General features: G+C 39.0%; 1 protein-coding gene across 1 annotated transcript in view; it reads right to left on the bottom strand.

Annotated features, from left to right (window-relative positions):
* Positions 1–14,979, bottom strand: part of EYA1 (EYA transcriptional coactivator and phosphatase 1) — a 160,556-nt gene that overhangs the window by 66,493 nt on the left and 79,084 nt on the right. The window contains exons 9-10 of the mRNA XM_057735357.1: positions 10,824–10,963; positions 9,406–9,489 (exon numbers count right to left, since the gene is read on the bottom strand). Of these exons, the coding sequence (XP_057591340.1) occupies positions 9,406–9,489; positions 10,824–10,963 (224 nt within the window). The remainder of the gene's footprint in view (positions 1–9,405; positions 9,490–10,823; positions 10,964–14,979) is intronic.

The following is a 14,979-nucleotide window of genomic DNA, read 5'->3' as shown; positions in this document are numbered from 1 at the left end:
CAAGTATCTTTTAAATACATGATAAATGTCTTTTGCATCTCTCCTACCTGAACATGTACCCCACTACATCTATGTGATCAAACCTATACAACCTCCTGGCAATTGCTATTCTATGATACCTTGGATTAAAAAGTAGAATCTATCATGTTTTTAAATTGCTATTTAAAGAATTTATCTTAGGCTAGAAAGAGTTACCAGAAGATGGTTCAACTATTTCAGAAAGTCTGACTAGCTCCTTGGCATATGGTACTTAGATTTTGAATTGTGGACTAAAAGGTAAGGTTCTAAAAATTCTGTCTTCACCGATCCTATATGGGCAGCTAAGCTCCACTGGCGAACAATTACTGGGATTGAAGTGGCCCAGTGAGGTGTGATGCGAAGGATGTGAACAGGTTTATGAGGATTTGTTGGTCAATGTGAAAATCTTGTAAAGCATGCTCAAAGCAACAACAAATCTTGGCCTGTCTCAATCAAAGGAAAGAGAAAAAACCCCACCAGTTTTGGACCCCTTAAGCAACTCCTTATTTAGAATGCTAATATTACAGCCACAAACAGAGCCTGAATGCCATTTAAAATAAATTCTCCCCATTCAGGATCTTTTGTTTTGGAGGAAAAGAAGCTGAAAAACAGGAATGGGCAGGCACTCTGAGTCCAGGAGTGGCTTATTTTCAAGGCCCCATGCTGGTTGCTCACAAGGGAAGGATTAAAGATAAGATGAGAAAATTAGCTCCCTTATTGGAAAGAAGAAAAAAAATAGCTAAAATGTTATTTCATTAAAAAAATTTATAAAAGTGTTATGTAAATAATATGTACAACCTATGCGACCCAAAGATTCCATTGTTTTCTTTTCTCTAACCTGTCTAAAGTTATTAATACCATCAACAGTATATTAACTTTTTGCAATTTTATATGGCCCTATCACTGAACAGCTGACGTGAAATACCAAGTTTTAGGAGTTGGGCGTAGTTCTGATGCCAATTAAGAAATAATCTGGATTACCAGGAGAGAAGGTATGTACATGAAAAATAAATCTCGGCTGAATTACTCACTGAATGATTTTAAAAAGAAAAAAAAAAATCCAAACTTGTGGTGGGGCTGATCAGGTCATTTTCACTGATTAGATATGTGACACTCGACTGCTCTAATTTTCTCCTTACTTAAGAGACTCTCTTTCAACATTATGAAAATAATACCCAAGCAGAGAATAAGAGAAAGAACTTCACCATTCCAAAGATTAATTGCAATTGTGGAGAAAACCCAATGAATCCCAAACATGGGACAGCTGCCAAGATGTGGTCCAAAGAGGGAGGAAGGAGAATAGGGCCAGCACAGATCTGGCCACGCTGGGGCCAACGCAGTGCCAGCAAAAAGCCTACACAGCTAAATCCAATCAAAAGACCGATCTAGATTTCATTTGTAACCACTCTCCTATCTCTCTCTCCTTCCTAGTGTTACAGCCATTCTCTTAGACCTTTATTATTTCCTACTCGGACGACTGTGATAATCATCTCTGCTATCACATCGATCTTCCAAATGGTACACATCCATCATGTCACTCTACTGTTTCAATATTGTTCATGGCATCCCCATGCCCACAGCACAAAATCCTGGCACTCAGTGCTCCTGACATCTCCCTTTTGAGGGCAATGGGCCCATCAGAAGATTAGATGAAATTCCTGATGTCAGTTAATAGATGTGCAGTCATTTAATTTTCTGAGCCACAGCTTCCTTGTTAGAAAAACAAAAGGAACTAATTGGATATTTAATAAATATGAGATGGCAGTGTAGACTGCAAAAGCTGAGCAAAGGTGCAGTATTCTTATTACCTTTTCAGTATATCCTCTGCTACTCATCTTTCGCAAGTCCAATTCTCTATATATACTTAATAGATATCCAGCCACTTTCCCTAAAGGGTTACGCTCTGCTTCCATCTCTCCCAGTCTGCTACCTGGGGCAATAAAGTATTCACAATTGCCCACTCCCTCCCCTGAACCCCCCAAAGTAAGCGGTAATAATTCTTATTTAGAAAGTGTCTACGAGTATTTTTCTAGGTGCTTTACACTGTTTTCCCGACAGCCCTGTGACTGCTCCCATTTTATAGATGGGAAGATTAAGACAGAACAAGTTAGACCTGGAGTATCTTCAAGGGGCTTTTCCAAAGGCCTCTGAGCAAGGGAGGTCCAAAGCTGGCGGGGGCAGGCCAGTGTGGTGGCAGGAAAGCTGTGATGACTCATGTTTGTTCACTGCATTCCCTTTTACATGTATGAACATGAAAAATGGGGCTTTATTCAATAAGGTAGCAGGAACATACATTTCGGTGTATGTTACTGCCAGTAACATAGAAGGAAGAGGAAGAGGCTGGCAGTTAAATGGACAGAGAACCACTGTCAGGATAAGGGCAAAAAAAAAAGGGGGGGGGGATGAAGGAGGCTCTTTCAGCTGGAAATCCCTTTGATAGTCAAAAACATTGTTTTGGTTCATTTTGAGAGTTTAGATTCCACATCAATTCACAGTATCCAAAGGTTATACTGGGAACCCTAATTTACTTCATCACTTTGATCTAACTTGGCATTGATACACAAAGAAAAGAATAAAATCAGGGAATGATCCTTTGGGACTAAGTGGCCACTCAGCACACCTGTCACATAGCCCTAGGGCACTGCTCTGCTGGGACGGTCAGAGCCACCACAAGGGTTTGAAAGTGTGTTTTCGGGTTTACTCATTTGTCAAATATTTCTTCGCTGAGGACTGTGGCCTGCCGCTGCCACCCATCCACCAAAACCCATTCTCTGTTTCTTCCTGGGCACACAGCTAGGCTACGTCTCCTGGTCTCCTCTGCACTGGGTCAAGGGAGCAGAGGTGCGTACCCTGCGAAGCTCGGCCCATAAAGCCTGCCACTCATGCTCCCCCTGCTTTCTCTCCCTGTGGCCTAGAAAGCTGATGACAAGGATCATGGAAGCCTCAGAAGCTACACAGTGAGATGGTACAACCATCACCTGCACTGCTAAAGGCTGCCAAAACCAAGCAACCTGGAAAATCCACTCAAGACCATTCAATAGGAAAGAGAGAAATTTTTATTGTGTTTGAGCCATGAGATTGGGGGCCTATTTGTTACTGCTGTTTTGCCTCCCCTGACAAATTCATGTGCTGGATTGTGCTTCACTGGGGCCCCAGATGCAGGCACATGATGCCTGCACTGAGTTTACTGTCTAGTCAGCCACACACTGTGGCCATCACTGAACTGTCCTGGTATCGTGAAGGCTGGAGTAAAATTAATCAATGTGAAGTTCAGAGCATGATCTAGAGCAAGGGCAGGCAAACCTTTTCTCTAAAGGGACAGACAAAAAATATTTTAGACTTTGCAGGCCATATACAGTCTCTGAGACAAATTCTTTTTTTTTTTTATATAACCCTTTAAAAATTCAAATAACATTCCTAGTTTGGAAGTTCTACAAAAACAGGGCACGAATCAGATTTGGCCTATGAGAGATGATCTGTCAATCTCTGGTCTAGATTTTCAAAATCCAAAGGAAGGATCATGTTTCATGACACGTAAAAATTACATGAAATTCAAACTTGGGAACTGTAAGTAAAGTTTTATTGACATTTATTCAGTTACATATTGTAGGTGGCTGTTTTTGCACTCCCAGGGCAGAGCTGAGAAGTTACAACAACATATGGCCCACAGAGACTGAAATATTTATTATCTGACCCTTTACCAAAAAAGTTTGTGAGCCTCTGGTCTGGAGGTTCCAAAAGAGAGATCATTGTGTTTAACTAACCAGATCCTCTATATAACCAGGAGGACACTGGATGTCCGGCTGCTTCAGTATTATGCTTAGAATTTGGCATCTATAGCCACCGTGAAAGGTGGTCATCCCTCAACAGAGTTTGGAGTTTTAGAGTGTTGTGCCCTCAAATAGGAAAACCATAGCAATCTTTACTGGCTACCTAGAGTGTTCTATGAAATGGGTTAGATAAACCTGCTGGCAAATTTTCCTTCCCTCAGTGTGCTGAACGCCCACTGTAATACACTCAGGTAGGGAGGCTGAGCTGATCTAAACTCATTATGACAACTGGGTCCTTCCCAGAAGCCTCATACATTAGAAAACAAATGCTTAGACAGCAGATACAAGATCAATCAGTGACATATGCTGTTTTTATTATTGGGTTATTGCTATTAATAAGACACGATGCTGAGCCCTTCAAATTCATGATACAACTTAAATCTGTTTTTCCCCAACTTTATTGAGATACCACTGACCCAACTGAATTCTTAAAGCAATTACAAGTAGCTAGATTTGTGGATATGGAGACTAAGGCTCAAAGTGGATAACAATGTGCCCAAAGTCAATAAACTGCAGATCAGAGCTTGGATCTGAGTCTAGCTCTATTTGAGTTCAAATGTGATGCTCCTTCTATTACATCATAAGGCCTATCACATATTGGTACTTAAAAAATTTGAAGACATTAACATATACTACTCACTAGCTACCATGTCAGGCTAAAGAGGGTTTTTTTGACAGTCAAGGTTCAGCTACATTAAAATACAACTAATACGTATTTTATGCCAGACATGGTGCTAAGTGTTTTTCACATTTGGTCTCTACCTCTTCTAAGCCTCAGTTTCCTCATCTGTAAATCAGTTTGGCAATAGCAGTTTCAGAGAACTAAAGTTGAATTAAGAGTTCTGGGCACACAGGAAATTCTTAATAAGTAGGGCCTACAATTAAAAATGCTAAGCTTGGACTTCCCTGGTGGCGCAGTGGTTAAGAATCCGCCTGCCAGTGCAGGAGACACAGGTTCGAGCCCTGGTCCAGGAAGATCCCACATGCTGCAGAGTAACTAAGCCCATGCACCACACCTACTGAGCCTGTGCACCTAGAGCCCATGCTCTGCAATAAGAGAAGCCACTGCAATGAGAAGCCCGTGCACTGCAATGAAGAGTAGCCCCCCACTCACTGCAACTAGAGAAAGCCCAGGTGCAGCAACAAAGACCTAACATAGCCAAATAAATAAATGAGTAAATACATAAATAAATTTATTTTAAAAATGCTAAGCTTTATGCTGTTTTAAGTGTCCACATTTAGGTTTTTGTGTAAAATGAGGAGTAAGGCTCAAGACTTTGAAGACCTGTTTGAGCCCAAATCTGTATGAGATGCAGGTGTTTAAGCAACAATAAAAAGAAAGTATTAAACCATTAAGATACTGGGTATCTGGGGAAGTTCTCCCACTAGAAGGGAACCATGCTTGGGACATCAGCACAAATACTTATTTGACATATAAATCTGGGGTCTGTGCTTTGATATTAACAACTAGATTATTACATCGTCTATTTTAAAGAGAACATTCAATGATAAACAATCAAGACTGATTTTCTTCAGTAAAATTGTGGAATTTGGATTTAGTTTGAAAGCAACTTTAAAAGATGCATTTAACAAAAAAGGTTAGGACAGATATTATTAACAACCACCTCATTTATGGTAACACCCATGGACTTCATTTTCCTGCTAATATGCTGTTTCTTTTCTCTTCCCTAAAACCTGAACTGTACCTAGCACCCTCTTTTTGTTCCCATCACCTTTGTTATAAAACAGCACTTCCTTATAACACCCAGAAGACCTGCTTCCCACAGCTAGGATTACATGGAAGGTGGGACATTCTCAAACTTTTTTTGGTACATATTGCTGTAACATGCCCTAATTTTGCATTATATCAACCAGATCCTGTATCCCCTTACTGAATGGCCCACTCATCCAGGAGCCTAAGCTACTGTGACTAAGCTACTTCTCAAGTATCTGGTTCCCATAGAGACCGAACAGCGATCACATTGTCAGGCATTCATTGCTTTATATTCCTGTAGAGTAAGGCACAGCCACATGCTCCCTGGATAAAGCCCAGTAACATCCCTGAAGCTGTGTTCCAAGAAAGGCGGCTCGCCCCTGAGCTGCTTTCAGATTTCTCTCCTGTGCCCCGAGTAAACAAGAGGGACGCAAATCCTGATCGGCTTGGTTATTATTACTGTTTGGAAGAATCGTTGTTGCACCACATAGTTTTACAAGACACGACTATCAGCTTTGAGAGCAATTCTGCCAGGCTCTAAAGTTCTCTAATAAAGAGAACATGGAGCAAGCTTTCTTGCATGCCTCAGGCTACCATTCAACATCCTTAGCAACAGCATCTTCAAAAGTCAGGAAGGGGCATGTCCTAGCAACGAGACCTCAGGCTGACCAACAGTGCCCAGCACAAAGAAGGTGTTTAGGGAGAAATCAAGCTAATAGTGTCTGAGGACCTTCTGCTCCTGAGCTGTATACTGTTGACTCTAAATCTGACATCTCCTGCCCTGACCACTCCCCAGTCCTGGGCTCACTGTCCAAGTATCTCCTTGTCTGGTCCAAGTGGATGTCTAATAGGCATTTCAAACTCGTGCAACACTGAACTCTGTTTTCCCTCCAAATTAGTTCTTCCCCATCTCAACAAACCTATGACTGTTCTCCCAATTGCTCAGGACAAAACCCTGGGAATGATCTTTTCATGACTATTACTTATTGCCCATCAGCGTAGTCCAATTAAATTCTAATTCTCTATCTGCTGTAGAATCCATACTCTAATCAGTTTCTCCATCTCCCCTGCTAGTGCATCAGACCACCCCTGAAACCTCCTCTCTGCTCCCCCACCCCTCACTCCCTACCATTAATCTCTACACACAGCCAAAGTAATCTAAAAATCTAAATCAGACCTCATTATGTTCCTCCTTGAAGTCTTCCAATGATTTCCTATGGCACGTGCAATAATATTAACCCCGCTGACCATGGTTGGGAGGTGCTCTGTACCTGCCTTCATCCCAGCCCACAACTCTCTCTCTTTTTTTTTTTTCTTCAGATCTTTATTGGACTATGATTGCTTTACACTGTGGTGCCAGTGTCTGCTGTACAACAAAGTGAATCAGCTGTATTTATACATATATCCCCACAGCCCCTCCCTCTTGAGGCTCCCTCCCACCCTCCTTATCCCACCCCTTTAGATCATTGCATTGATCTCCTTGTGTTATACAGCAGCTTCCCACTAGCCATCCAGTTTATGCATGGTAGTGTATATATATGCCAGTGATACTCACCTCTCTTGAGTCTGCATCTCCATCACGAAGCTAGGCAACACTGGCCTCTTTGTCTCTCAAACATCAAACCCTTTCCTGTCTCTGTGCTTGCTGTTTCCTCTGCTTAGAACACTCTTTCTCCTGATGGGCACATTGTCGACTGGACCCTTCAGGTCATTCTGACCTCAAAGGGTCGTGCTCAGGAAGATTTTCCCCAACCAGGCTTTCTGAAGTTGTTCTCTTCCCAGCCCCCATCAACTTATAAACAAAGGCTAAGCTTACATTTAAACATCTCAGATCATCCATACTTGAAAGAATATATACATTTGGCTTTGGGAAATTAAAGAAGGTAAAACTTTTTGAGCACAAGCCCAAGTATGGAAAACCTAACAAAGAAAAAAACAAAATACTATTGAAGTCTCAAAATACTAATGGTTGACACTTGTAAAAATAAAATTCATGATATTTGTAATGTTTGGTTTAGATCTTGTCAAGAATCCAAATGAAAAATTCTAAGCTGCCAGTGGTTTCTAGGTTAGGTGTGAATTCCATGTGTAAACCAATAATTTATGGCCAGAGATTGACATGAGGTCAGAAGGTCATGGGATGTTCACCACCTCTCTCTAAGCTGGCCCCTTTCAATGGCTAACAGCACACTGATCAAGACAACTCTCTTTACATCAATTTGGCCTCTAGTGACAAAGCTTTAAAAGACTTGAGACTTTCTGGATGGTTTTCAAATGTTGGTTTCCTAAGTGCATGCCCTTTTCAACACTTTTGCGTGAGCTCCAGAAGCCAGCTCTCTTCCTTAGGAGTTAGTTGTAGGGAGATTAAAATGGTTCTGTTAAGATGATCTTCAAGACTCTTCCTACTCATTACACTTTGATATTTCAGACTTTTCAAGTAGTAGTTTTTGTAGAAATAGGAATAGTAATAGTATTGATAGAAAAAATAATATAAAAAATCACAGCTAATATTTACTGAATCCTTATCATGTGCTAGCTGCAAATAGAGACTTATTTTGAATGACTGATTTTATGGCCTTATTTTTTTATAATCTGTGTTTTTGTTAATTGTCTTCTTTTCATAGAAAATTTGTTTAACGATAAGATGGGGCATATTGTGTTTTACAGATATCTTATTTCTGACAGACTTTCAATTGATGAAATATTCTTGCTCTTACAAATGTGTATTTTTCCAACCCTTTTTTGGATTAGGTGTATCTTTAGGGTTAAGAGAAGGAAGGTTGCATTGTGAAGCTCATTGATCATTTCTCTCCTTTCACCTCCAGACACCTACGTATCAGGCACTAATATGTATTTATTGAAATAACTATTTATTGAAAGAATATCTGCATAAAATCTGTAATCAGAGTGTGACCATTTTATAGGTATCAATCTTAACACTTAATTGTGATAAACAACTGGAGTCACCAAGACACAAGAATTCAGTTCCTAAGGCTTCAAACCAATAGCTTCAAGGATCTAAGACTTATGATATTATTTCTTGAAAGATTAAAAAATGAAAAATATCATATTCACAGGATAATTTTAGAAATTACTTAAAGCCACTTTAAATAACATGATTTTTTGCATGGGAAAGGTTTATGGAACCACCAAGCAATCAAAAAAGGATTTCCAAGGTTTTGGGAAATCCAAACGCAGAACACTGAAATTGAAGCTGTACTCATGGAAGATGATCTATAACATTATTCTGTACCTACACCACCAAGATCAGTTTTGTAACAATTCAGAATTGGATGTATTGGTCCTTTGTCATTCAGAGGCCCAATTTTACAAACCATTCATGTAAATTAGCTCCACAGCAAGGGGACTAATAAAGATATTCAAAACAAATGCTTTGAAAATAAAATACTAACACTGCTAATCATCAAAGACAATATTGAGTACAATATTTGCTCCACTGAATACGTTGGGAAGAAAGAGATTAAAAGAATGTAGCAAATAAAAAAATACAGTGCAAAAGACCTTTCTATATCATCTATATATTTTACTATTTCATCTTAGAATAGCATCCAATCACCTTTATTTATTGGGGTTTGAAATAAGAATGAATTTAATTGTATAAAGTTTATTTCATCTTTAAGAGCCTAAAAAGAACTCCTTCTGTTCATTTATGTTTTTGTCTTACACATATATATATGACTATTTCAATAAATGAAGTTATCTTCCTTTTCATATTTTAAATGTATTATTTAAAGTTAAACCACATTCCCATTTGGATAAAAAATTGAATTCTAGATATATATACTCTAAAGAAATTAAAAACTGTTGCCTCTTGGTACTCACCCTCCCATATCTGTTGGCGTAGGACCCAGTGAGCAAGGAGTGGAAAACAATGATTGTCTCGTCCAAGTCCCAGATGAACACCCTCTACAAAGGAAGAACCAAATCAATGTGTCTTTCCCTTGGTTGAGAAACCTGCTATTCAGTTAACTTCAACATGAAAATGTAGTCTTGAAATGGGAGCCAAATGAAAAATCTGAATTTACTATTTTTTTTATAAACACAACTGTTCTAAAGAGTATCTCCTAGCTTTCCTCAGATATAACCTCAAATGAGGTACAAGAGGATAAATATATTAGCAACACCGACATAAATATAGGAAGAAAGACTATATATCCTTTCTACTTTTGTAGTTACTTCTTAGTCTTAGTTCTAAAGAAATGAAAAATAAGCTAAAATGAGTGTGTTTATAATTTCTAAGACAGAGGGGGCAATCAATGAAAAATCATTCAATTGATCTTTTCCTTATCTGTGATCTCTGTTCATTAAGAAGCGTTAAAACAGCTAAACTAATGTTTTATTCTTATCAAGCCAAGTATTTAAAAATTGTACATAAAAACTGAAACTGTACATCATCTATTCACATTATGTTACCTATGGGTGTTATCAAATGGATGGTATATTGTTCCTGCCCAATTTTCTTCATATTTCAGAGTTAACATCTTAAGCAGACACAACTCACATGCTCTTGACACACACCTGGGGTATATGGAATTATTGAAGGAACTCATTTCAAAAAGGTTTTTGAGATACTATTGATACAAAAGCCCTCCCAAGACTGCTTTACTTCTTCTTCCCAATCCCACTCACACCAGTACATATTCATACACACAAGTTCTACTGAAAATCTGTCATGTTTCCAGCCAAAATAATCATATTTTCTACCATCAGTTTCACTTGGGCAATAAAAAGAAACAATTCCAGTGGATTGAAGGCTATGAAATCTATCACTCTCTAAAGTTTTATTTAATCCCTCCTGCTTTGAACTCCACCAAAACATGTCTCATGAGGTGATAACCATTTTTGTTTAGAATATTCTGAGTTTTCCTTTTTCAATATATGTAGTGTGTCTAATTTGCAAGTGGATTTTATTAAGCATTTTTAGTACAACACAATTTAAATGGCAATGACACAGAGTAGTACAAGAGAATTTTGTCAAAGCAGAATTATGTAATTTATGATGTTTCACTAAAAAGAAAAAAAAACAAATGCTTTACCACATAAAGTGGAAGAGAAAACAGAAATAAATAACTGCTTTATCTCTAATATAGAAAAAAGATAAAACTGGCTTACTTATAGTTAATTTGGAATAGAAAGCATTGACAAAGGCATTTGGACACCTTGCTCACAGCAGGTATACAGAGTCAACATTTAGCTACTACAACATCTTGCTATTTACCTGGGTGTTGGCAATGACATACCTCAAGATCAGAATCCGGGGGAGGAGAAGGATTATTGTTTCTTCGGCCCCGTCCACGTGACTTCCCATCTGAACCTCGACGCAATCGATCGGAATCTGAATCTTTAATGGGTGTTGACGGGCTGTGGATTGTACTGTACTCTGTGGAAATACAGTAAGGACTTTCATCTCTTGTTCTTTCACCATGGTGCCAAGATTAACCTTGTTTTAGTCATAGGATTCATAGGAAATTCATAGGAAAATTGGAAGAGTAAAGCACATTTCATTCTGCTCAAATTCTATATTAACTTTTACTGGCATTGGTAAATAATTTAAGAGCTATTTGATTCTAGACTTGTTTGGAAAGAATGTGTGATGAGAAATAATCAAAATTTAACAGAAGGTGGGAAACAACAGGTTGTACGAAGTTGGGGAGATTTTCTCTGTGGTTTCCTGTGATGAGACTATGTGCCCCCACCCCCAGGTCCACGTGCTTCTCTCTCATCACACACATGATGCCTGGCCATCCTGAAAGGTCCACGCGATTGCCTTACCAAACGTTCTCCCACCTACAGAAAGGCTTCTGGTTCATGGAAAGAAAAAAAAATGAAAACAAAAACGTCCGGGCCAGGAAAAACTGAATCAGGTGGATTTTTCTTTGAAAATTTAAAATTCTCTGTTTTCTCCCTCATTTTCTATGAGAACAAGGGAGTGGCAAGACGAGGAGAGCTGATGTACAAGCAGTGCCACACTCTGTACGGCATTCATCACAGGCTCTCCTTGGACCAAACATCCCAAACCAGGCAGCACATTAAAATTACTCATCTGGGAAACTCAGAGAAACCACGGAAATAATAGTATAGAAACCACAAAATTAAAAACAACCCCCAACCAGCTCAGAGGAAGAACTGGGCAGTGGTTGCGGAGCTGTGGGGAAACTCTTATCCGGTTTCCAGAATGAACAAAAAATCATCTACTCTTAGCCCTAGGTATGTTCTTTTCATAGTCCATCCAGTTCACCCATCAGACAGTCTCCACCTTCCCAAACTTCAGATGTGCCAGTGTGCTGGCTCACCCCAAGCCTCTCTGCCAGATCACTCTACTAGATATGGGTTGGAATCTCTCAGTCTAATATGAAGAATGATTATTCTCATGGAGATGCTGATGTTACATTTTACCAAACAGAAAACTGTGGAGACAAGCGAAAGGTCTGGCAGCCTTTATTAACATCCTGTCAGCCTTGGCTCTACCAACAAAGTCTTCTATGTGTCAGACTGTGGGGTCTCAGTATTACCTCCAAGTTGAAGGACTTCTCCAAAGCCTTATGAGTCAGAGTAGATAGGAAAGGACCTTACAGAGTAAATTCCACTTCTAAATCACATGAAACAGCCCTATGTCTCTTATTTAACCTTAAAACCGAATTGATTCCTATCACTTTTAGACATAACTTTTGCATGTCCTCTGGCATAGTAAACAAGATGGCAAACTTCCTCATGTAAACTGGACATGTGATCCTTGTACCCAGAAACCACCGTGATGACTTACAAGGCTACTGGTTAATTATGACCAGAAAATTTTAAACTACTCCACTCAATGGACAATTTTTGTAATTATTTGGGATGCATTTCTGAGCTAACTCATCTCGTAGAACTCTTAGAATACAGTGCTGCCTGGTTAATGATAAGTATTCTCTAAATCTACATTAGATTGTTTTCATGCAGAGGTAGATGTTTGTGGCTTTTTCTCTTCAAGATGTTCCAAACCAAGCATCTCTCTTTCAGGTTCTGTAGGGAATTAGGAACTTCAAATGAATTCATTTTTTATGGAGTTGATTAGACTCAAAGTTGCATTTTAAAGAAAACGTCTTGACCTCCTTTTTCTTTAAATATTCTGTACTCTACATCTCCATGTAGAACCTAAATAGTCAGCACCTGAGACAGAACACACGCCAATCTCTTCAATAGTTTCAAAATGGAGGATTCGCTTTGCATCTGGCATGGTTGGCATCTAATTTGCCCTGGGCTTCAAGTACTTGTCTGCAAAGTCTACCTTGAATGGTTAGCTATCCAGCTTTGGAAGTTCATATTTGAGAAGAAGCTAAAGACATCAAGCAATGTATCTTATCATATTACATTTTACACCTTGACTTCCAGATCGTTCAGAGATAATTTTATCCTCAAAGTAGTTCCTCCTACCTAGGTTTTCTGCGCCTAGATTTCCTCCTGTTGATTGCCTAGTCCTTGATTTCTTGTTGTTTTTAATCCTTTTCAAAAAACTCAAATCTTTAAAAATACATTCCACCTCAATTTGTTTGGAAATAGAAAAGCTATAATGAAATCAATTACTTACTTCTGTAAATCTCCCCCCAAAGAAAACAAATTCAATGATCGAAGTCTACAAGATTTTTAAATCATGTTATCTAAAGTTTTTCCAGGTGAAGAAAAGAAGTCCTGAGATGGACAATCTGACATTTTTAAATATTAAAATACACACAGACACACACAGACACATGCATGAAGCAGGCCTCAATTTATTAGAAGGAAGATGAAATCTGAATAATGCAAGCTAGTTAAAAAAAAAAAAAAAAAAACTCTTCCTCCTTGTTTTATGAGGTGGAATTAAATGCTTCTACTCTCCTAACCAGCTTTCCAGTCTCTTACTCCTCCTTTTTCCCACTAGTGCAAAACAACTCAACAAATAATTTAATCTTCTAATCCACCAACATCTCATGTTTCATTAAAATCCTCTCCAAATTGTTCAGCTTTACCCCCACTGAGATAATGAGTGTGAAAACATTCAGAAGAGGATTCATTTCATTTAACAAATATTAACTGAATGTTCACACTATTCTAGGCAGTGTACTAGGAGCCTGAAGTATAATGATGTACCAAATAGGTGTGGTTCCTGCCTTCTTGGAGCTTAGCATTCAGAGAAAGGCACTGATTCATGAATAAAAATGAGAGATTACAAAACAACATGGAAAGGGTTATGAAATGGAAAAGGTAGAATGCTAGGAGACCACAGAGGAAGTCCACGTAATTCAATATGAAGGGTTATAGAAGCTTCCTCATGACGGAAGACAAACTCACCAATTAGAAGGGTATATAAATGTGCTCCAAATAGTCACATGAGCATGTGTGAAGATGCTGAAGAAAGAAAAGTATGTTGAAGAACTGAAAAACAATCAATCTGATCTGAATCTATAGAGGTAGAGTACAGAGATGAGGCTGGAGTGCCGGGCCAAGAATTCAACAAGGCGGTGATGTCATCAAATTTACATTTTTAGATAGATGACTCTGGCTCTAGTGTATACACACGAGGGCCCTGAAGACAAATGAAGACTGAGAAAGGGAGACCAGTCAGGAGGATAACTTAGTCATCCAGGTGAGGGATGCTGGTGGCCAAGAGGCAGGTAGTGGGGATGAGGGAAAGTTACAGATTCAAAGAGTCATTTGGAGGTAAAATTAACAACTAACAGGATACGGTAGAAGAGGGAAGGATGATGCTGATGCCAGTGGTTTGGCAATTGGACAGATTGCAGTATGAGCACAGGACTTAGGAAGAAGGAGGGATGGTAGGGAAAAAAGTAGGTGAGAATTTGGGTCCAGCCTTGGACAAACTGAAATCGAAGAGTCTTTGGCACTCGAGTACGATGTCCAATAGAATGTTAGAAGGCTTTGAAGCTCAGAAAAGAAACATGGATTGGATCTAGGTTTGGAAATTGACACCACATGTATTGTAATGGAAGAAACAGGTGTCATTAAAAACATGCAGTGTATGTAGAAGGAATGGGCAGAGAAAGGTTGGTGGGGTGTGAGAAGGACAACCAAGGTCAGTATATTACAGAAGAAAAAATATGACAGGAAGGAGAGAGGGATCAATAACTTCAGCTCAGCCAAGAGATAAGGAAAAAAGGAAGACTGAATTCAAGAGTACTTTAGATTTGGAGTCAAAGAGGTCTTTGGTATACATGGCGAAAGTATAGGTTTGAGAAGTATTTAGGAGGTAGGTTGGTGGATAAAAATGAGATAGCACAAGGTAAGAGAGTAAGCAGGGGTAAAACTCCTAAAATGTTACTGATGACCCTATTATGGCCAAATCCAAGCATTTTTAGTCTTCAATCTTATTTGACCTTTTTGTGGCTGTACTGGCCAGTTCCTTCTTTAAGCTATGTACCC

Source organism: Hippopotamus amphibius, chromosome 5 (assembly GCF_030028045.1).
Source record: "Hippopotamus amphibius kiboko isolate mHipAmp2 chromosome 5, mHipAmp2.hap2, whole genome shotgun sequence".
Classification (NCBI taxonomy): domain Eukaryota; kingdom Metazoa; phylum Chordata; class Mammalia; order Artiodactyla; family Hippopotamidae; genus Hippopotamus; species Hippopotamus amphibius.
The sequence above is the reverse complement of the archived record's forward strand: the minus strand, read 5'-3'. Positions and strand labels throughout refer to the sequence as shown.